General features: G+C 38.5%; 1 protein-coding gene across 1 annotated transcript in view; it reads left to right on the plus strand.

The window, feature by feature from the left end:
• Positions 1-5788: 5788 nt before the first annotated feature.
• The window catches only part of diaph1.S (diaphanous related formin 1 S homeolog), a 172559-nt gene continuing 154337 nt past the window's right edge, over positions 5789-24010 (plus strand). Inside the window, exon 1 of the mRNA XM_041588777.1 lies at positions 5789-6390. Within this exon, the coding sequence (XP_041444711.1) occupies positions 6268-6390 (123 nt within the window). The 5' untranslated portion in view covers positions 5789-6267. The remainder of the gene's footprint in view (positions 6391-24010) is intronic.

Here is a 24010-nt window from a genome sequence, read left to right on the forward strand (position 1 = left end):
CCCCCCAAAACGCATCAGTTAATAGAGCTGCTCCAGCAGAATTCTGCACTGAAATCCATTTCTCAAAAAAGCAGATTGTTTTATATTCAATGTAGAAATCTGACATGGGGCTAGACATATTGTCAGATTCCCAGCTGCCCCCCAGTCATGTGACTTGTGCTCTGATAAACTTCAGTAACTCTTTACTGCTGTACTGCAAGTTGGAGTGATATGACCCCCTCCCTTTCCCCCCCAGCAGCCAAACAACAGAACAATGGGAAGGTAACCAGATAACAGCTCCCTAAAGCTGGCCATAGATGTTGAGATTTTTAAAAGATCAGATCCTCATCGTGAGACCACGATTTTCTCGGAACGATCATACGATCGTACGAATTTACCATCAACTAAAAAGACCAATTTGCCAGGAAAACAAAGGGGAGCTGCCTGCTTGGCCCTGCAAACATAGATAGATTGCACTGGGACCGACAAAGATTTTTTGACCGATCAATTCCCTAACAGATGTTGGCCGAAAAATCGTAAGATGTACAATCGTTCGAATCCCACTAACCGCATGATAATTTTGAAGGATTGGTCGGACTTCCCTAAAATCGGTCGTTCGGCAAGAAGAATCATCACGTCTATGGGAGATAACAGCTGCCTGGTAGATCTAAAAACAACACTCAATAGTAAAATCCAGGTCCCACTGAGACACATTCGGTTACATTGAGTAGGAGAAATAACAGCCTGCCAGAAAGTAGTTCCATCCTAAAGTGCAGGCACAAGTCACATGACTGGGGCAGCTGGGCAACGGACAATATGTCTAACCCCATGTCAGATTACAAAATTGAATATAAAAAAATCTATTTGCTCTTTTGAGAATTGGATTGCAGTACAGAATTCTGCCAGAGCCGCACTATTAACGGATCTGTTTTGAAAAAAAAAAAAATGTTTTCCCATGACAATATCCCTTTAAGGCTTCTATTTTACATAGCACACACAAGAAACGTGACTACCCTGCTTCTACTCTCAAAAAAAAACTATGCAGTAGGGATGCACCGAATTTTGGATTCGGGGTGGGAAGGGGAAAACATTTTTTTTTCTTCCTTGTTTTGTGACAAAAAGTCACGCAATTTCCCTCCTCGCCCCTAATTTGCATATGCAAATAATGATTCGGTTCGGCCGAATCCTGCTGAAAAAGCTGAATCCCGAAACCTGGATTCGGTTAATCCCTACAATACAGGCTTTGAGTTAAATTTTGTATATGAAACTTTATGCTGGTACTTCAGGAACAAACCTAATTGCGCTTCTACTAAGAATTTTCTCCAGTATCTTGAATGTGCGCAACATAAACAGCCTAGTTATACTCACATCACCCAGCTAAACCTTTTAGCCCAAAAGTTTTCCTTCAAAATGTTTTTCTTTCGGATCCACTTCCCTTTGTATAAACCGAGGTGATCTTTTATTAAACCAATAAAGCTTTGGTGTGAGCAGATCAATGCTGGTCTGCATAATCACATTTATGCACTTGAATGGGATCTGCAATGTTGATTGCATCATTTCCTGTCATTTAAAGGATATGTAAACCTTAAAAATAAGTGAATGTAAAATTGATGAGGGGGCTATTCTAAGAACTTTTGCAATGTACCTTCATTATTTATTTTTCTTTAATTCCAAGATATTAAAGGATACATGTACTGTTAATATGAATGAATTTTGTTATAACAGCGCCACCTGCTGGTCAGTTTCCCACCAGTCTGACCAGCAAGTAGTCAAGGAAGTTGTCAGGAGAAAGAAAGAGGCTGCTCTGATGTTCTTCTGCTTAGGAAAGATGCGAGAAAGGTTTCTAATTTTTCAGAGCAGCCTCTTTCTTTCTCCTGACAACTTCCTTGACTACTTGCTGGTCAGACTGGTGGGAAACTGATCAGCAGGTGGCGCTGTTATAACAAAATTCATTCATATTAACAGTACATGTATCCTTTAATATCTTGGAATTAAAGAAAAATAAACAATGAATGTACATTGCAAAAGTGCTTAGAATAGCCCCCCCATCAATTTTACATTCAATTATTTTTCAGGTTTACTCATCCTTTAAGGCTAAAACACAATCGCTTTTTATAAAGGTGGTGCACTTTACCTTTAATGAGCACCCTGAAGTGTGATGATCAGAACCATCTGGTGTCAAAACCAGCCTAGAACTATAATCCGGAACATTTATGGATAGTCTTGTGCTGTATAACTTCATGTGCTCCTGTATGTAAGTAGTGGAACCAATGTCCTTCAACAAGAGGCCGCCTGGTGTACAATCCAATTGACATATTCTCCCTTTACCCGTGTAAGTTCATTCATATTTTATAAATAAAAAAAAAAAACTATTTTAATTGATGATTCTGTTATTTAGCCCAGTCATTATAGAAACGCTCTTTCATTGTAATGTAGGGTTAAACTGCCTGAGCACCTGAAGGTGAGCTGCAACCAATTCAGTTATTTGTAGCCAAATTCTGATTTATCATTTATATGTACCGCTATCTTCCCCATGTTTCTCATGTACCCTCATATGTAATAAATGGCACTCATATTGCCCAGGAGCAGTAACCCATAGCAACCAATACAACGTACGCTTCTAAACAGGTGACCAGTAAATGCTCCCTGTTGAGTGGTTGCTATGGGTTACTGCTCCTGGTCCTTTTATTACATAACCCCAATAGTGTTTTAGCACAAGCTGCCTTTGGTGTTAGTATTTCAGCAATGCAGGTATTTTGCTTGGGATAACACTTTAGCTATTGATGGTCAGGGCCCCCCTATAAATTGAAAAAAAAAAAAAAACTGTGGCACCATAGGTTTAAAAAAAAAAAAAAAAAAAGTAAAAAAGTTTTAAAGTTAAACAAATTTTTTTAGTGCCAGAGCCCCCCTTACAAGTTAAAAAACAAAAACAAAAAAACATTGGGGTGCCAGGGAATATTTTGAAGAAAAATAACTTTGGTGGCAGGGGCCTATAGATTATTTAAATAATACATTGGTGGGTAGGGCTTTAAAAAAATAAAAAAAACACACAGCAGAACTGAACTCGTGGCTTCCAGCCTTCAAGGTCGGCTCTTTTCGTGACTACAGGTCTTTTCACGGCTTCATGACTCGCCAGTTCAGCTTTTCAGCGCTTCCAGACTTCCAAAGAGGTGCTTGAATGGCTGCCCCCATGGCTACACTGCAGCTTGTTTATATAAAATATAGTAGTACTTATCTGTTATCTACTGTGTATCCTGTGCTTGAATGGCTGCCCCCATGGCTACACAGCAGTTTGTTTATATAAACTATAGTAGTACTTATCTGTTATCTACTGTGTATCCTGTGCTTGAATAGCTGCCCCATGGCTACACAGCAGCTTGTTTATATAAACTATAGTAGTACTTATCTGTTATCTACTGTGTATCCTGTGCTCAAATGGCTGCCCCCATAGCTACACAGCAGCTTGTTTATATAAACTATAGTAGTACTTATCTGTTATCTACTGTGTATCCTGTGCTTGAATGGCTGCCCCCATGGCTACACAGCAGCTTGTTTATATAAACTATAGTAGTTCTTATCTGTTATCTACTGTGTATCCTGTGCTTGAATGGCTGCCCTCATGGCTACACAGCAGCTTGTTTATATAAACTATAGTAGTACTTATCTGTTATCTACTGTGTATCCTGTGCTTGAATGGCTGCCCCCATGGCTACACAGCAGCTTGTTTATATAAACTATAGTAGTACTTATCTGTTATCTACTGTGTATCCTGTGCTTGAATGGCTGCCCCCATGGCTACACTGCAGCTTGTTTATATAAAATATAGTAGTACTTATCTGTTATCTACTGTGTATCCTGTGCTTGAATGGCTGCCCCCATGGCTACACAGCAGTTTGTTTATATAAACTATAGTAGTACTTATCTGTTATCTACTGTGTATCCTGTGCTTGAATAGCTGCCCCATGGCTACACAGCAGCTTGTTTATATAAACTATAGTAGTACTTATCTGTTATCTACTGTGTATCCTGTGCTCAAATGGCTGCCCCCATAGCTACACAGCAGCTTGTTTATATAAACTATAGTAGTACTTATCTGTTATCTACTGTGTATCCTGTGCTTGAATGGCTGCCCCCATGGCTACACAGCAGCTTGTTTATATAAACTATAGTAGTTCTTATCTGTTATCTACTGTGTATCCTGTGCTTGAATGGCTGCCCTCATGGCTACACAGCAGCTTGTTTATATAAACTATAGTAGTACTTATCTGTTATCTACTGTGTATCCTGTGCTTGAATGGCTGCCCCCATGGCTACACAGCAGCTTGTTTATATAAACTATAGTAGTACTTATCTGTTATCTACTGTGTATCCTGTGCTTGAATGGCTGCCCCCATGGCTACACAGCAGCTTGTTTATATAAACTATAGTAGTACTTATCTGTTATCTACTGTGTATCCTGTGCTTGAATGGCTGCCCCCATGGCTACACAGCAGCTTGTTTATATAAACTATAGTAGTTCTTATCTGTTATCTACTGTGTATCCTGTGCTTGAATGGCTGCCCCCATGGCTACACAGCAGCTTGTTTATATAAAATATAGTAGTACTTATCTGTTATCTACTGTGTATCCTGTGCTTGAATGGCTGCCCCCATGGCTACACAGCAGCTTGTTTATATAAACTATAGTAGTACTTATCTGTTATCTACTGTGTATCCTGTGCTTGAATAGCTGCCCCATGGCTACACAGCAGCTTGTTTATATAAACTATAGTAGTACTTATCTGTTATCTACTGTGTATCCTGTGCTCAAATGGCTGCCCCCATAGCTACACAGCAGCTTGTTTATATAAACTATAGTAGTACTTATCTGTTATCTACTGTGTATCCTGTGCTTGAATGGCTGCCCCCATGGCTACACAGCAGCTTGTTTATATAAACTATAGTAGTTCTTATCTGTTATCTACTGTGTATCCTGTGCTTGAATAGCTGCCCCATGGCTACACAGCAGCTTGTTTATATAAACTATAGTAGTACTTATCTGTTATCTACTGTGTATCCTGTGCTCAAATGGCTGCCCCCATAGCTACACAGCAGCTTGTTTATATAAACTATAGTAGTACTTATCTGTTATCTACTGTGTATCCTGTGCTTGAATGGCTGCCCCCATGGCTACACAGCAGCTTGTTTATATAAACTATAGTAGTTCTTATCTGTTATCTACTGTGTATCCTGTGCTTGAATGGCTGCCCTCATGGCTACACAGCAGCTTGTTTATATAAACTATAGTAGTACTTATCTGTTATCTACTGTGTATCCTGTGCTTGAATGGCTGCCCCCATGGCTACACAGCAGCTTGTTTATATAAATTATCTATACTAGTCAAACATTTAGGGGGTTATTTATCAAGGTCTGAATTTATCTCAGTTTTTCTAATATCAAACTTAGAGCAGCTCCGAATTCCTTAATGGACCTTATTTATGAAGAAAAAAGCCAGAAAAATAGGGTCGGGCAAACTTTGGAGCTTTCTCCCAAAAACAATGATTTCTTTCAGAGTTTTTTTTTACACCGAAACCCCGAAATCATTGGATATCAGTACTGACATCAGCGCAGACATTTGGACCTTCCCCAGTGACTTAGTCAGGACCTCGAGAGCATTTAGATGCCGGGGTTTTGGATTCAGAGTGTTTAGACCATCGGACTTTAATAAATCTCGAAACAATTCTTGGTTTTTTTTTTTTTTTTTTTGCTCCGAAAACTGCGAATTATTATAAATAAGCCCCTTAGTTCATGAGTGCAATGGGGCCATGATGTAACACTCTGTGACCAGCAGGCGGCGCTCCAGCTACACACACAAGAACCCACGTGGGACATACACGATACAATTGCCCAGCTTATTTGTCAATCGACTGTTCCTCTTATTCTGCACCCAGACAACACTACTACATGAAATTAATTTGATATAAACGCGGCAAGTGCTGCTAAAAGCACATTAATTCAGAATCATGTAATAGGGTCTCCCCGCCCCAGAGCTGCGGATGGTCCGTTCCAAAACCCGGAAGTGCTGAGGAATAAGTTTATTGGAAGCGGAGCATGTGTAGCTGCGGGCGCGCGCTTATGTATATGCAAATGAGATGTTAATGAGATGCTAATGAGGCGTGTCTGACAGCGGTGTCACACTGATTTGGGCTGAGGGGAAGGGACACCCCAGAGCTTCCATAGGAGACTTGTCGGCTGTCGGTGGAACGAGCTTGAGCCGCTGTCCTGCAAGTCCCCGGGTTAAAGCGACACAATGGAACCTCCAGCCGGGGGAGGCGGATATGCAGGGGGACCCCCGCCGCCTTCCAAGAGCAACAAGGAGAAAAAGAAGCCGAAGGGCCAAGACGAAGGTGGAGATGGAAAGTCCAAGAAATTTGTAAGTTGCAGTGAGCGGGGAGCAGGTATTGTACTGGGGGCACCTCTCCTTCAGCAAGTTTTCCCTCTCAACTTCTTACTGAGTTTTACCACTGAACTGATTAATTAGTCTAAATGCCCAGTTATATGTAATATATAATAAGTCTAAATGCCAGTTATATGTAATATATAATAAGTCTAAACGCCCAGTTATATGTAATATATAATAAGTCTAAATGCCCAGTTATATGTAATATATAATAAGTCTAAATGCCAGTTATATGTAATATATAATAAGTCTAAATGCCAGTTATATGTAATATATAATAAGTCTAAATGCCCAGTTATATGTAATATATAATAAGTCTAAATGCCCAGTTATATGTAATATATAATAAGTCTAAATGCCCAGTTATATGTAATATATAATAAGTCTAAATGCCAGTTATATGTAATATATAATAAGTCTAAATGCCCAGTTATATGTAATATATAATAAGTCTAAATGCCAGTTATATGTAATATATAATAAGTCTAAATGCCAGTTATATGTAATATATAATAAGTCTAAATGCCAGTTATATGTAATATATAATAAGTCTAAATGCCCAGTTATATGTAATATATAATAAGTCTAAATGCCAGTTATATGTAATATATAATAAGTCTAAATGCCAGTTATATGTAATATATAATAAGTCTAAATGCCAGTTATATGTAATATATAATAAGTCTAAATGCCAGTTATATGTAATATATAATAAGTCTAAATGCCCAGTTATATGTAATATATAATAAGTCTAAATGCCAGTTATATGTAATATATAATAAGTCTAAACGCCCAGTTATATGTAATATATAATAAGTCTAAATGCCCAGTTATATGTCATATATAATAAGTCTAAATGCCCAGTTATATGTAATATATAATAAGTCTAAATGCCAGTTATATGTAATATATAATAAGTCTAAATGCCCAGTTATATGTAATATATAATAAGTCTAAATGCCAGTTATATGTAATATATAATAAGTCTAAATGCCCAGTTATATGTAATATATAATAAGTCTAAATGCCCAGTTATATGTAATATATAATAAGTCTAAATGCCAGTTATATGTAATATATAATAAGTCTAAATGCCAGTTATATGTAATATATAATAAGTCTAAATGCCCAGTTATATGTAATATATAATAAGTCTAAATGCCAGTTATATGTAATATATAATAAGTCTAAATGCCAGTTATATGTAATATATAATAAGTCTAAATGCCCAGTTATATGTAATATATAATAAGTCTAAATGCCAGTTATATGTAATATATAATAAGTCTAAATGCCAGTTATATGTAATATATAATAAGTCTAAATGCCCAGTTATATGTAATATATAATAAGTCTAAATGCCAGTTATATGTAATATATAATAAGTCTAAATGCCAGTTATATGTAATATATAATAAGTCTAAATGCCCAGTTATATGTAATATATAATAAGTCTAAATGCCAGTTATATGTAATATATAATTAGTCTAAATGCCCAGTTATATGTAATATATAATAAGTCTAAATGCCCAGTTATATGTAATATATAATAAGTCTAAATGCCAGTTATATGTAATATATAATAAGTCTAAATGCCCAGTTATATGTAATATATAATAAGTCTAAATGCCAGTTATATGTAATATATAATAAGTCTAAATGCCCAGTTATATGTAATATATAATAAGTCTAAATGCCAGTTATATGTAATATATAATAAGTCTAAATGCCCAGTTATATGTAATATATAATAAGTCTAAATGCCAGTTATATGTAATATATAATAAGTCTAAATGCCCAGTTATATGTAATATATAATAAGTCTAAACGCCCAGTTATATGTAATATATAATAAGTCTAAACGCCCAGTTATATGTAATATATAATAAGTCTAAATGCCCAGTTATATGTAATATATAATAAGTCTAAATGCCCAGTTATATGTAATATATAATAAGTCTAAATGCCCAGTTATATTTAATATATAATAAGTCTAAATGCCCAGTTATATGTAATATATAATAAGTCTAAATGCCCAGTTATATGTAATATATAATAAGTCTAAACGCCCAGTTATATGTAATATATAATAAGTCTAAATGCCCAGTTATATGTAATATATAATAAGTCTAAATGCCCAGTTATATGTAATATATAAAACCCCAAAACTACTAGAAGCTCCATTTATTACAATGCTTAATGTAACCAGAAAGTGACTGTAAATGAGGCGTCACTGCTCTGAAGAACAAATGGCCAATCAACATCAGTTCTGCAGCCAGACAATGTTCCAGCACTTATGTATCAAATGTTTAAATGGTTGGAAAATGCATTGCTTCACTTTTATTGTTCTGTCCGCTTCAGGCATCCCTAGTGATCCTGTGGGTTACTGCCTCTATTACTGAGAGTAGATCTGGAATCCCTGCCGTACATTCAGACTTCTGTTGTTTGACAGTGTACAAATAGAAAGCATGTGCCAGGGAATGCCCTGCTCTGTGGATGAACAAATAAGGCCTGTAACAGAAGCAAAATGTGTCTTATCACAAGTCCAATGCATTACACTGAATTACTTGTGTTACTTTTTATTCTGTAAACAGAATTATTTGACAGGTGAGGTATTTTACTAGGGATGCACCAAATCCAGGATTCGATTCGGGATTCGGCCTTTTTCAGCAGGATTCCTTCTGCCCGGCCGAACTGAATCCAAATCCTAATTTGCTTATGCAAATTAGGGGCAGGGAGGAAAATCACATGACTTTTTGTCACAAAACCAGGAAGTAAAAAATGTTTTCCCTTTCCCACCCCTAATTTGCAAATGGAAATTAGGAATCGGTTCGGTATTCAGTTGAACCTTTCGCGAAGGATTCAGGGGTTCGGCCGATTCCAAAATAGTGGATACTTTCTCTTACACAGTTTTTTTGTTTTTAGTCCCTTTGACTGTGTTGCACCCTGAACATATGAACCTTTTTCAATAATGGCAGCACAATATAGTATAGAAAATTGACCCTGGTGGTCTAGTGGGGGGACGGCAGGGATCCCCGATGAGTCCACTTCCTCCTGCGCCAGTTTGTTAAAGGCGCGCACATTGGGCCTCTCCTGCTTTATAGGCGCATGCGCGCTGGCGTGATGATGCCAGCGCGCAACGGTGCGAAAATTCAAATATTTAAAGGGCCATCCCACTGGTTCTCATGGCCCGTTATAGGTTTGTTCCTGGTGCCGTTAGCTTTTGGCTATTCTGATTCTGAGCTTGATTCTGACTACCTGTTGTGACCCCTGCCTGTTCCTGACGATTCTGACCTCTGTATCCTGATCCATTGCCTGAATTCAACTATCCCTTCTGCTAAATCCTTCTGATTGATCTCCCGGTTTTGACCCTTGCCTGCCTGACCTTGCCTTGAACGCTGCCTGCCCAGACCCAGCCTGATTTGTTTACGCTTTCTTTCTGGCTGCCTCGACCCAGCCTGTTCTGACTACGATTCCGTCTAACACCTTATACCACGACCTTCTGCCCAAAGACTTTGCTAACAGTCGTGCCCCTCTGCTTATCCAGAACTTCTAGCCTTGCAGGTGGCATCCAAGTAGCTGAGGGTTCCTACCGAAGCCAAAGGCGGTCACACTACAGGTGAAGCACGAGCCGTGTTGGGTGCCGACCGTGACACTAACTTTAAATTACAGAGGGACAGGAAAAAAAATAGAGGAATAGAAATTAATAGAAATTTTTGATACCTGTGACAGTCAGTCTACAGACTGCCAGTGTCTGATTCTATATTTCTGGATTTCTTTTTATTTTATGTGGGATTAGCAAACTGGGATCCTGCTCTCTGGAATTTGGCCAGACTGCATGATTGAACGTTTCCCATGAAACCTTTGGACGAAGCAGCATTTATGTGTTGTAGTTTCTCCATTGCCAGCATTAAAGTAAAGGAGGCCATAGACGCACAGATAATATTGTACGAAACAGATTTTCGTACGATATTCGGTGCGTGTATGGTGGGAAATAAGCCAACTGATATTGGCATAAGACTTGGATATCGGTCGGCTCGTCGATCGGGCTGGACGGAAAATTTTGATCGGGTGCCTTTGAAGGGACCCAAACATCAGCCATTGTTAGTGCTGAATCGTCAGATACAGGTAGAATTCTATTGTTTCTGTCTGTATATCTGACGATTCAGCACTACATGTGCATTAAAATGAACGATCTTTCTTGTAAAGATCTTTTCCAAGAAGGATTGTAATTGTTATGTCTATGGCCACCTTAAGCCGCGTGAGGCTTCATATGCAGGTCCACAGATCTGGGGTAATATAACCTTACTACAAGTCTTTCCTGCTAACCAGAACATTTAGAAACACTTGCAGTGATCTGGCACGGTTGCATGTTTTGTCTAGTACTGTGGTATTACCCATTTACATCCGTCTTCTGAAAATAGAACCTCGTGAAAGAATGAAAGTTTTCCAAATCTATTTTTGAACTTACATCTGTAGACAAGCCCAGAAACATAGTTTTCCCACAGCTGATGTGCTCAGCAATTCCTTATGTGATAATTACAGTCTGCAGTAACAAATGATAATGCCTTGAAGCATGCTTGGAAAGACAGGGTCTTGTTATTTAGTTTACCAGAGTAGCTTTTCTGATTAGAAAATAGCAGTATTCTCGCAACTGGGCTCAGACAGAGAGCTAACTTTGCATTAATGTTTCCAGTCGGGATTGGTGGGGTGGCCTCAGACACTGGCATATGACTGAACATATGACTGGCAACAGCCATAGATGGACACTACCAAGCACTTTTCTTGTTGTGATTAAATGCACTGCCAAAGTATGCTGTCTGGCCAGAAACACAGCCCCACAGGAAGGTAACGGGTTCATAAAGCCTGCAGGCTATCTTCTGATCTCTGTTACATAGGATTTGTTTCAATTCCCAAGCAGAACCGCAGTTGGGACGTCCTGAACATTCTCGTACTGTCACACACATGGCTTTCCCCAGTCCCTAGAATATTGCTCATTTCTCTAGCGAACTTAACTTGCTCCCTGCCAGAGCAAACCAGATAGAGCCACATATCTTATGACTTATTATTAGCCTTAAGCTGGCCATAGAGATGCAGATATACCTGCAACGATCGGATGTCCCAATCTCCCGACCTGCTACTAACCATTCAGATTAAATAAAGTAGTAAAAGAACAGATCAGCCGATGTTCTGCCCTGACAGCAATCGTAGAAAGTTATGTCCAACAAAAGCTGGTGACAGTCTCCCTCTGATATTAGCAGATCGGCAATACATGCAGATATATTATCGGTAGCCGACAGAAATGTTCTAACTTGTCCAATCAACTGAACGACCGATCGCCATGGAATGAAAAATGTCGGGACACTCCATGCATGGCCCGAAACATAGTTACATAGTTAAATCGAGTTGAAAAAAGACAAAGTCCATCAAGTCCAACCCCTCCAAATAAAAACCCAGCATCCATACACACACCCCTTCCTACTGTCACATAAATTCTATATACCCATATCTATACTAACTATAGAGTTTAGTATCACAATAGCCTTTGTATTATGTCTGTCCAAAAAATTATCCAAGCCATTCTTATAGTCATTAACTGAATCAGCATCACAACATCACCCGGCAGTGCATTCCACAACCTCACTGTCCTGACTGTGAAGAACCCCCTACGTTGCTTCAAATGAAAGTTCTTTTCTTCTAGTCTGAAGGGGAGGCCTCTGGTACGGTGATCCACTTTATGGGTAAAAAGGTCCCCTGTTATTTGTCTATAATGTCCTCTAATGTACTTGTAAAGTGTAATCATGTCCCCTCGTAAGCGCCTTTTTTCCAGAGAAAACAACCCCAACCTTGACAGTCTACCCTCATAATTTAAGTCTTCCGTCCCTCTAACCAATTTAGTTGAACTTAGTCTCTGCACTCTCTCCAGCTCATTTATATCCCTCTTAAGGACTGGAGTCCAAAACTGCACTGCATACTCCAGATGAGGCCTCACCAGGGACCTATAAAGAGGCATAATTATGTTTTTATGCCTTGAGTTAATGCCTTTTTTTATGCAAGACAGAACTTTATTTGCTTTAGTAGCCACAGAATGACACTGCCCAGAATTAGACAACGTGTTATCTACAAAAACCCCAAGATCCTTCTCATTTAAAGGGGACCTGTCACCCAAAAAAAAATATTTAAAATCCTATTTTAACACATTAGTCAAGCAAAATGAACTTCAATTACACTATACAAATTATTTGAATCATGTTTCCTTCTTTCTGGGAATTCATAATTATAGCAAGCAGGCAGGAGCCATTTTGTGGACACTGTTATTAAGACAAGCCTTGCATCATCTCAGACTCTTGTTTGTGCACCAGAATGGGGGACCTGATGTCCATCCCCATGCCCTGGCTACACAATTAAATGGTAAAGAGAACAGGGGGAATGTGGGGAGAGCAGTGACATCTAGGAAGTGCTGAATGGAAAGTGAAAGTAATTGACTACCCCGCCTCTATGCCCAGGGCATAGAGGAAGGGGAGACAATATTTGATTGACAGCTGAGATTTTTAAATGAGCTTACAACAGCTATGAATGCTTTAATAAGAAATAGAAATTGAATTTCATGTTTAATTTGAAAAGGACTTATTTCACAGATGTTTGTGTCTGGGTGACAGGTCCACTTTAAGGAAACTCCCAACACACTGCCATTTAGTGTATCACTTGCATTTTGTTGATCTGAACATGGGGCTAAAACAATGGCTTCCCCAGCAGGTCCTGAACAGACTGAAAATCCTATCACAGATGGACCTCTCCTAATGTGATGTCATCTTTGGCCGGGGATCTGACTGCCATTAGATCATTTGCAAATGTTGTTCTTTATAAGTAAGATGACTTCAACATTTTGTAATTTGTTTCTAGAATACAGTACATTTCTATTCAAGTGAATATGTCTGCATTCGTCCTGCAGGGTTTTTTGTTTCTGTAGATGATGCTGGATTTAATTATATGCATTTTCTTTTTAAAGGGGAACAATCACGAAAATTAAAATTTAATATAAGCTTCATCGTACTGAAATAAGAAACATTCTAAATATAATCAATTAAATATTCTATATCGTTCCAGAAATAATCAAGTTTTTCTTTATTCAGTCCTCTTGCAGCACTTGGGTGTCCGATATTCATTGACAGTTTCGAACCCAATTAGGGATGCACCAAATCAAGGATTCGGTTCGGGATTTGGCCAGGATTCGGCCTTTTTTCAGCAGGATTCGGATTCGGCCGAATCCTTCCACCCGGTCAATCCGAATCCTAATTTTCATATGCAAATTGGGGGCGGGGAGGGAAAGTGCGTGACTTTTTGTCAGAAAACAAGGAAGTAAAAATGTTTTCCCCTTGCCGGTTCAGTATTCGGCCGAATCTTTCAGAAAGGATTCGGGGGTTCGGCCGAATCCAAAAAAAGATTTGGTGCATCCCTAGATCCAATAAATCTTATAAGAGGGATCCATTTACCTAGAAGATGTGTTACAGCTCACTTATTAAAATCACCAGACATCATGTCTCTCTACATGCATAGTTTGTGCAAAAGGCAGTTATTTTGTTAGATTTTGTTTGTACTGGAATCAGTTATTTGAGTGAGCTCTAATAGATCTGCTAGGAAAGGAAGCCCCCCCACAAGATATATTGGATTTAACTGTCAGTGAATATCTGACACCCAACTGCTGCATGAAGACAGAATGAAGAGAAACAGATGATGAGAGAGGGATAGTGAAGATAAACTTGATTATTTCAGAAATGATGCTGAATATTTAATTTATTGTATTTAGAAAGTTTCTTATTTCAGTATGATGAAGCTTATATTACATTTTCATTTCCGCGATAGTTCCTCTTCAATAATGAAATCTAAATCTATATTTGTCAGGGTAATAAGGTGCAATAAATAACTTTGCATCGCATGAACGGCTTATATTTTGCTTTCATTGTCTGACAAATGTGTTGCTCTAGTCAGGATTAGATGCACATTGTACAATTCCATTGTACAGGAATGCTGTTTTGGATCTGCCTCCCCCCTATTGGTTACATCCATACCGCTGTACAGCTGTTAGACTTTCCTACTTCTGTGGGCCCTCAGACTTTAGAAGATAATTATAATAAAGTCTTGTTAGTCATTTGAAATCTGTAAAGGAAGTTGTTTTATTCAGTTATCGTTTAGGTTCAACCGTATTTGGCACTGGAGCTGCTGATCTACAGTTCATGAATTTGTTATCTAAGGGAAGCTCCTGTTGACTTTGTTCCTGTGTTATGACATTTCCTTGTCAGGAGAAGTAACAAATAACTCGACAATTCAGAGGAAAGCTAAAAATAATGATCATAAAAAATTCTCTCATTGGCTGAATCACGAGTCCTATGTGATAAGTCAATGCAAAATATAGTTTTGTTCAAACGATCTCCACCCGTATAGCTGCTCACTTTCCTATTAAGGCCACACCAGCCAGGCCAAACTTATTACTCATGCATTACTATAGGATAGGATGGAGCTGACAATCTGCAGGCTTTGCTGCAAAAATTCCTTTATTAACACAACATGTTTCAGATCATCATGGATCCTTTTTCAAGTGAAAAATACAAATGGCAAAAAAAAACAACTTTTAACACTAAACCCACATTGTTACTCATCCCTCTGTGACATCACATATTCTTCAATCAGTCCATAGTCGTTTCTGTTAATCCATGGTAAAAGGGCAGTTCCCATCCCCAAACCTAAAATAGTGTTTGTCCACCAGAGGAAATAGTCATTGAGTTTAATCTTTGTGCCTTGTGTCGGGTGATCAATATTATCACCTTTTATAATCGATGCACAACACATGCAGTTTAAACACGAAAATGTACCTTTCTTGGGAGTCCCTAGAAATCTCTGTTTATTTTTATTTGCTGGAGCTGCTGGACATAAAACATCCCGAATACTTTTACCTTTTTTATAACAAAATAAAATAGGTTCTGCAAACAATTTCCCAAACCTTGTAAAATAGGCCAATATTTTCTTAGCACTTTCTCTATTTCTTTGTTATGTTTGACATATTTCGAGATAAGTCAATATAGACCTTGTATTACTGTCTAAACTGATCAACATAGGAACACATGGTCATTTGTTTGCCACAAACCCTTCTCATCAAACCAGTGAAATCATGTATTTATATCGAGAATCATGTTTTAAGATAGAAAAATACTTTACCCGTGTTTCGTTCCCACTCACTTGCTCATGTCTTGTAAGCAAAGCAATCTTTTAACATCAAGTTTTACCTCTTCATATCCATTGGCATTAAAGGGCCCTTAAAGTGGACCTGTCACCCAGACACAAAAATCTGTATAATAAAAGTCTTTTTCAAATTAAACATGAAATCCAATTTCTATTTTTTATTAAAGCATTCATAGCTGTTGTAAGCTCATTTAAAAATCTCAGCTGTCAATCAAATATTGTCTGTGCCTTAGGTATAGAGGCGGGGCAGACAATTCACTTTCCATTCAGCACTTCCTAGATGTCACTGCTCTCCCCACATTCCCCCCGTTCTCTTTACCATTTAATTGTGTAACCAGGACATGGGGATGGACATCAGGTCCCCCATTCTGGTGCACAAACAAGATTCTGAGATGATACAAGACTTGTCTGAATAACAGTGTCCACAAAATGGCTCCTGCCTGCTTGTTATAATTATGAATTCCGAGACTAAAGGAAACAAGATTCAAATAATTAATACAGTGTAATTAAAGTTCATCTTACTTAACTAATGTGATAAAATAGGATTTTCAATACTTTTTTTTGGTGACGAGTCCCCTTTAAACATATTTCCTGCTGTATTTGAGCAGAGAATGCCTTTCACATGCAGCTTAAGGTTCATCAACATTTGCTTGTTCCATGCGTATGGTTTCTATGCTCTTTCCTTTCACTCTTTATATGCGATGTTTTCAATTTATTTGCTGCGTTGGTAAAGGTGGCCATGCACAGGCCGCTAAAATCTACAGACAGACCTAGCTGGCAGCTTATTGGCCAGTGTATGGGGCCCTCTCATAGGCTTCCCCATCTGAAATGTGGCTGAAAATCGGGTTTAAAAATTCCATCAGAGGGAGGGCCATATTAATTAACTGATGCGGTCCTCACTCCGATCGTCTGTATTCCTGTTGTTGTGATCTGAAAGTTGAGCCCTAGGGCCCAACCATCAGATCAGGCCAATATCAACCACCTGAAGGTGGGCATATCTAGGAAAGATCCGCTAATTTGGTGACCTTCACAAACAATTTAGATCCTCAGCCGTTGGCCCAAATAATTGGTGTCTCAGGAATGCTCACTTTATTGTGCTGTATTATATTAAAGGGTTGTTCACCTTCAAACAACTAGTTGTTTTCAGATAGATCACCAGACTTTTTCCAATGACTTTCTATTTTCTATGTGTGACCGTTTTTCTAATATTGAAGTGTAAAGTGTCATTTTTCACCTTCTAAAGCAGCTCTGGGAGGGGGGGTCGCCGACCCTGTAAACTGTTCTAAATGGATGGATGCATTTAGTTGATACATTTCTTATCTCTGTCCCTGCTGAGCAGAATCTCTGGGTTTCACGTAGACAGAAAGGTTAAACTTGATGGATGTTTATTTTTTTTCCCAACCTTATCTACAAGTATAAGACCCCTTTTCCGGGAACTCATTTGGGGGAATGAAATATTGGTCACTAACACAAAAATCCTTCGCAATGCGAAAGTAGTTTATTCACTAATTTGTTATCTCTGTGAATTTTATTACATTTCCCTATTTATCCAGAAACCTCTGAATTACAGGAAGGCTGGCTCCCTGAAAGCTGATTTTAAGCAAATCATTCTGGTTTTAAAATAAAATTTCCCTTTACTCAGTAATATAAAACAGTACCTTGTGCTTGATAAATAACTAAACTGCATGAATCCATATTAGAGGCAAAACAATCCTGCCGGGTTTATTTATTGTTTAAATGATTTTTATCAGAATTAAGGTATGGTGATCCAAAGTACAGAAAGATCTCTTATCCAGAAAACCCCCAGGCTTTCAGGATAATAGATCCTTTACCTGTATTATGCTATGTATCTCCTGAGTATGAGTGTCAGTGCTCGTATGGAATCCAAGAAATATTGATGTCTTTCCCTTCTTTGTCAGTGGTTAAGACAGTTTAAAGGGATTCTGTCATGATTATTATGATGTTGTTTTGATTTTTAAATTACACTTCAAATAATTTAATTCCTGAACCAACAAGTGTATTTTTTTAATTATAATATTGATGTGTAGGTGCATCTCAGGTCATTTTGCCTGGTCATGTGCTTTCAGAGCCAGTACTTTAGGACGGAACTGCTTTCTGGCAGGCTGTTGTTTCTCCTACGCAATGTAACTGAATGTGTCTCAGTGGGACCTGGATTTTACTAATAAGTGCTGTTCTTAGATCTACCAGGGAGCTGTTATCTTGTGTCAGGGAGCTGCTATCTGGTTACCTTCCTATTGTTCTTTTGTTAGGCTGCTCGGGGGAAAGGGAGGGGGGTGATATCACTCCAACTTGCAGTACAGCAGTAAAGAGTGACTGAAGTTTATCAGAGCACAAGTCACATGACTGGGGGCACCTGGGAAACTGACAATAAGTCTAGCCCCATGTCAGATTTCAAATTTCGAAATAAAAAAAATCTGCTCTTTTAAGAAATGGATTTCAGTGCAGAATTCTGCCAGAGCAGCACTATCAACTAATGCGTTTTGAAAAAAAATAAAATGTTTTTCCCATGACAGTATCCCTTTAAGTGCCTACACCCATCATCTTTTCCAAAGTCTTTCAATAAGTTTTCCTTATAGACTTTTTAGCACTGGGTGGTTTTTCGGGAAACCAGTATATTATTTTTGTAACATAAAACTGCATACCATAATAAAGATTGGAACGCTTTAGGGCAAGGTCACATGTGGCGTTTCTACGTTGTGTTTTTAAAAATGCACGGTGGAGCATAAATATGCCAATGAAACCAAACATGCATGATAATATGCCTTTTTCAGCCTGTAGTTTTCTTTTCCCAACATGCATTTTTGTTCTCGTTCCCCACAATTCCATTTAGAAGAATTTTAGTAACGGTTTGCAAAAAAAAAGAAGCCAAGTGGAAAACAATTTACATGCAGAATGTAGCCGCACTGCTTGTCAATACGCAACGTATATACGTTACCAGCATGCAACGCCGTAAATACATATATGCGAAATCCATCTTGCGAGAGTTTTGGCAGCGGACCCATAGAGTTCAATAACAGTGTTGGACTGGGCCAGCGGGAAACCGGGAAAAAACCCGGTGGGCCCGACCCACTCCCGTTTAGTTTGTTCTGGAAATATAACGTTTTCTTTAGGCGCCTTGCAGCCCTATCTGCCATGTGCGCATGCGCCATTCATGCAGGCGCAGGGAGCGGCTCCCTCACGCAGATGCGCCGAGCACTCTCTGCGCTTTACAGTAGGGGGTGGGGGGGTCGGAGGGGGCCCTGGAAAGTAGTCCCGGTGGGCCCTGGGCCCCCCCTGTCTGACCCTATTCAATAATATGGTGTTTTATAGGCGTTTCTGCTAAAAATTGCAAATACTGGCGTCTTGTGGTGGATGTTGGCTCACAAGTGCCCTGTGGGAATTGCTATAGTGTGTTTTCCATTATTTTCAATAGGGCTTCATTTTGTGCGTATCTACGCTCAGCTGTACGCTTTTAAAAACGCAACGTAAAAACACCATGTTTGACCTTGCCCTTAGACTTTAGACAAAACGATGGTATTAGCCAAATAGTATTGTAAAATGTGATAATTTTGGCTGCAATAATAAAACATCGGAAGTATGCAGGAAAGACTACAGTGTATTTCATCTGTAAAAATCTGGTTATTTAAAGCAATTTGACAGTTTTCTTTCCCAAATGTTTACAGAATTTGATATCCATTTGATGCATTGGCTGCATTGGCCATAGGGATTTAATATGGGATTGAACGTCATCACAGTACGGGTATGGGACCTGTTATCAATAATGCTCGGGACCTGAAGTCTACTAAAAATTATTTAAACATTAAATAATAAACCCAATAAGTTGGTTTTGCTTTCAATAAGGATTAATTATATCTTAGTTTGGATCAAGTACAGGTATGGGACCTGTTATCAAGAATGCTCGGGACCTGGGGTTTTCCAGATAATGGATCTTTCCATAGTTTGGATCTTCATACCTTGTCTACTATAAAATCATGTCAATTTTAAACTGATAATCTGCGTTTGTTTCCAATAAGGATTAGTGATATCTTAGTTGAGATCAAGTACAAGGTACTGGTTTATTATTACAGAGAAAAAGGAAATCATTTGTAAACATTTGGATTACTTGATTGTAATGGAGTCTAGGGCAGACATCCTTTCCATAATTTGGATCTTTATGGATAATGGGTTTCCGGATAACCAATCCCATGCCTGTACAAGATATGAAGTTTATTATGTCAGAGAAAAAGGAAATCATTTTTAAAATTTTGGATTATTTGGATAAAATGGAGTCAACCATTCTGTAATTTCTGTAGTTTCTGGATAATGGATCCCATACCTGTACCATGTATATGGAATAGCTGAACACTTCACTTTGGAAGAATTTAAACTCTTGAGTTAGGGGTTAGAGTTCATAGAGTGGCAAAGTTATGTGGTTTATTGCTAATAATCTCTTTGGTAATTGAGATATAACATAGATATGGAGTGTATGGCTTATGAGCAGAGAACAAGTAGTCATGTTGTGGATACCGTATCACACACAGACTAGTGAGCCTGCAAGAATGTAGACTTTTACCTTTCAAGGTGTGTTCTACCTCTGCTTTTTATTGGTATGTGGAAGGTGAAGCCATGGGAAGTGACTTCCTCACTATGTGCTAATGTATTATTCATCCGGAAGAGTGTAACAGCCAAACGGGTGATGTGCTGTTAATATCACAAACACGAAATAAACAGTTAGTTTGTTGCATCATGTGAAATACTGCATACGTGACTATGGCCCAACTGAAGTGTGTCTACTTATTTTGCAATTGAATTTAGCCTTTGGATGAATTTTCAGCTAAAGTCAAGTTTCCGTATCGAGAAATAATTGTCATTGTCAAGTGAATTTTCCAGCCGTAGCCAGATATTACAAAAACAGGGTTTCTTTAGTTAAGTTATCATCATAAAATCGACAAGCCAACAAACCACCAAATTCATGAAATGTGAGGATATTAAAGTAACCTCGGAATTCTATGACCGTATATACTCGAGTATAAGCCGACCCGAGTATAAGCCGAGGTACCTAATTTTACCTACGAAAACTGGGAAAACTTATTGTCTCGAGAATGAGCCTAGACACAACTACAGCCCTGTCTCCCAGCAGCGCTCATTCTGCCAAAGCAACCCCCCCAGCGATCAACCGGACTTCTTTGAAAAGTTGATGGTGACAGAGAATTGCCAAACGGATTACTGTGTGCATTTTCCCACTGTCCCACTACCATGTTCAGAGGGTGCTGTGTGATATTGCCATCACTGTTAATCTTTCGTATAACCAACAGAGGGCGCTGTGTGATATTGCAGTCACTGTTATTCTTTAATATAACCAACAGAGGGTGCTGTGTGATATTGCAGTCTCTCCCCAAGCAAACTGTTGGTATAGGAAAGATTAAAAGTGACTGCAATCTTAGCTACTGCCCGCTGACTCGAGTATAAGCCGAGGTAGACTTTTTCAGCACATTTTGGATGCTAAAAAACTCAGCTTATACTCGAGTATATACGGTATGTTACTGTCATTTTAATTATTGCATTCTCTCTCTAAATATGTTACCCACCCACCTTCCTTGTAAAATCAGTTTCAACCTCTAACGTCTGACACAGGTATGGAACCTGTTATCCAGAATGCTCAGGTAAGGGATCTGTCTGTAATTTGGATCTTCATAACTTGTCTACTAGAAAATCATGTAAACATTAAATAAACCCAATAAGATGGTTTAGCTTCCAATAAGGATTAATTATATCTAAAGGTGGCCATAGACGAAAAGATCCGCACTTTGGCGACATCGCCAAACGAGCCGATCTTTTCCCGATATGCCACTAACGGGGGTTATCTGAACGTTCGGCCCTATTGCCGAACGATCAGATTACGATGAGAGCGCAATGGGTTCCGGTGGGATCGTGGGGACAAAATCAAACCTGTCCGATCTCCGCCGGACGAAAAATGTCGGGACTCTCCACACACAGCCCGAAAATAGTACGAAGCCTCGATTCATACGATAGGATCTTTGCGTCTATGGCCACCTTTAGTTTGGAACAAGTACAATCTACTGTTTTATTACACAGAAAAAGTAAATCATTTTTTTAAATTTGGATTATTTGGGTAAAATGGAATCTATGGGAGGCGGCCTTTCCTCAATTTGGAGCTTTCTGGATAACGGGTTTCCGGATAATGGATCCCATACCTGTAATAGTAGCCTACACCCCATTACAAAACAATAAAATGGCAAAAAAGTGATCTGCCAATACCCTTATGCAATGTACTACAAGTGAAGGTTGGATTGTTCGTATTTGAAGGATTGTGGAGGGATTTGGGTGGCAAGGGTTCGTTTTTCTTTTCTTGGAATTAAAAGGAATATCCACTTTGCTTATAAATTGTTGTTTTTATATATAGACTGTGCGATTCTACAATTCTATAATCTGTTATTAATGATCACTGCCATATTGTTTTACTGAGGCCTTTTACCTGAACGGAATACTGATTTATTGGCTGTAGTAATCTTGTTTTTTTTATGTACAGCTACTTGTTTACAGATTATGGTTCTTTTGATAATGTAAATCATCATCCTACTACAAAATCACACAGGGTTACAGGTCAAACATGACATCACATCGCTAAGCAACAATAGACCCTCCCTGCCCTGTAATGAAACTCAGGGATTCTGCTCAGCAGGGACAAAGATAAGAAATGGATCAACTAAATATATCAATTTAGAACAGTTTACAGGGTCGGCGACCCCCCCTCTAAGAGCTGCTTTAGAAGGTGAAAAATTACCCACCATATAGGAATACATTATCCAGAATGCTTGGGACCTTGGGGTTTCCTCATCTGATGGTCACCATTAACTACTATATTCCATTAAAACATCAAAAAGCCACCGCACTGAAACACCTCGAAATATCCATGTCCAATGGAACACATTAAATATCTGCTTGTTTGCTCAAGTCATTACATTTAACCTGATTTAGCCACTTTCATGTTGTGCCAAATTAGACCATTGATCAAATTGCGTGGGAAGCCAGTGATAAAGGAATCCTGGCTGGGTCCATACCTAAATGTATACAGTCATATTTTCTTTTGGTCCCATATATTGGTCCACAAAATTCCAATTGCATTACAAATGTTCAAATTGGCAACCAGAATCTGCTCACATGAGTGGGTAAATGTAAAAAGAAAAAAAATACTCTAGCATAAATGTATGTAATAGAATAGAACTTTATCTGCTCCACTGTAAGGTAGAAAAAGTAGGGCTTTTTACTGATATTTTCTGTTTTTTTTTTGCTTCTTTAGACTGATTTCCAAACAGATTGTTATTAGTATAAAGTGCCATACATTTAGGGGCACATTTACTTAGGGTCGAATATCGAGGGTTAATTAACCCTCGATATTCGACAGTTGAAGTAAAATCCTTCGACTTCGAAGTCAAAGGATTTACCGCATTTCCTACGATTGAAGGAAAATCGTTCGATCGAACGATTAAATCCTTCGAATTGAAGGATTTTAATCCATCGATTGAACGGTTTTCCTTCGATCAGAAAATTGTTAGGAATCCTATGGGGACCTTCCACATAGGCTAACATTGCACCTCGGTAGGTTTTAGGTGGCGAAGTAGGGGGTCGAAGTTTTTTTTTTAAAGAGACAGTACTTTGACTATCGAATGGTCGAATAGTCGAACGATTTTTAGTTCGAATCGAAGTCGTAGTCGAAGGTCGAAGTAGCCAATTCGATGGTCGAAGTAGCCAAAAAAATCATTCTAAATGTTTTTTTTTATTCTATTCCTTCACTCGAGCTAAGTAAATGTGCCCCTTAGCTTCCAACAAAAGCAGATCAGTTGACAATAACTAGACGTCCCAGTTACACACAGGCTATAATTTGCTCCCTTGTCCGGCTGCGTTCCCTGATATGAAAGTACAAACATATACCTGAATATGTTCTCTTCTCTGTGATTATTATATTCTGGATTCAAGACCTGGGAACTAATAACTCCACTAGAGACCTGTATCCCTACTGACTTAATAAACTTTCCCAGACATGGTATCTGAGTAGCTGCACACAGCCTCTCTATAGGGTTGATATTATGGTGATACAAGTAACGTTTTGTTGTTTTATCTTATTTGAGAATGGTTCTGTTATTGAGAATATTGCTTGAAAGTAGTATAACTGTTTGGATGATCATCCATAGCATTCAGTGCAACCTGCGCTTCTATTTCAACACTTTTATTGCCCTTTAAAGTTCTAAGAGACTGTTTTACTAACTTGATTTGCCCCTGTGATAAGCAGAGACATTAAACATTCTCCCTTTGTATGAGGCTACAAACCACAACT

The sequence above is a fragment of the Xenopus laevis genome, chromosome 3S (genome assembly GCF_017654675.1).
Source record: "Xenopus laevis strain J_2021 chromosome 3S, Xenopus_laevis_v10.1, whole genome shotgun sequence".
Classification (NCBI taxonomy): domain Eukaryota; kingdom Metazoa; phylum Chordata; class Amphibia; order Anura; family Pipidae; genus Xenopus; species Xenopus laevis.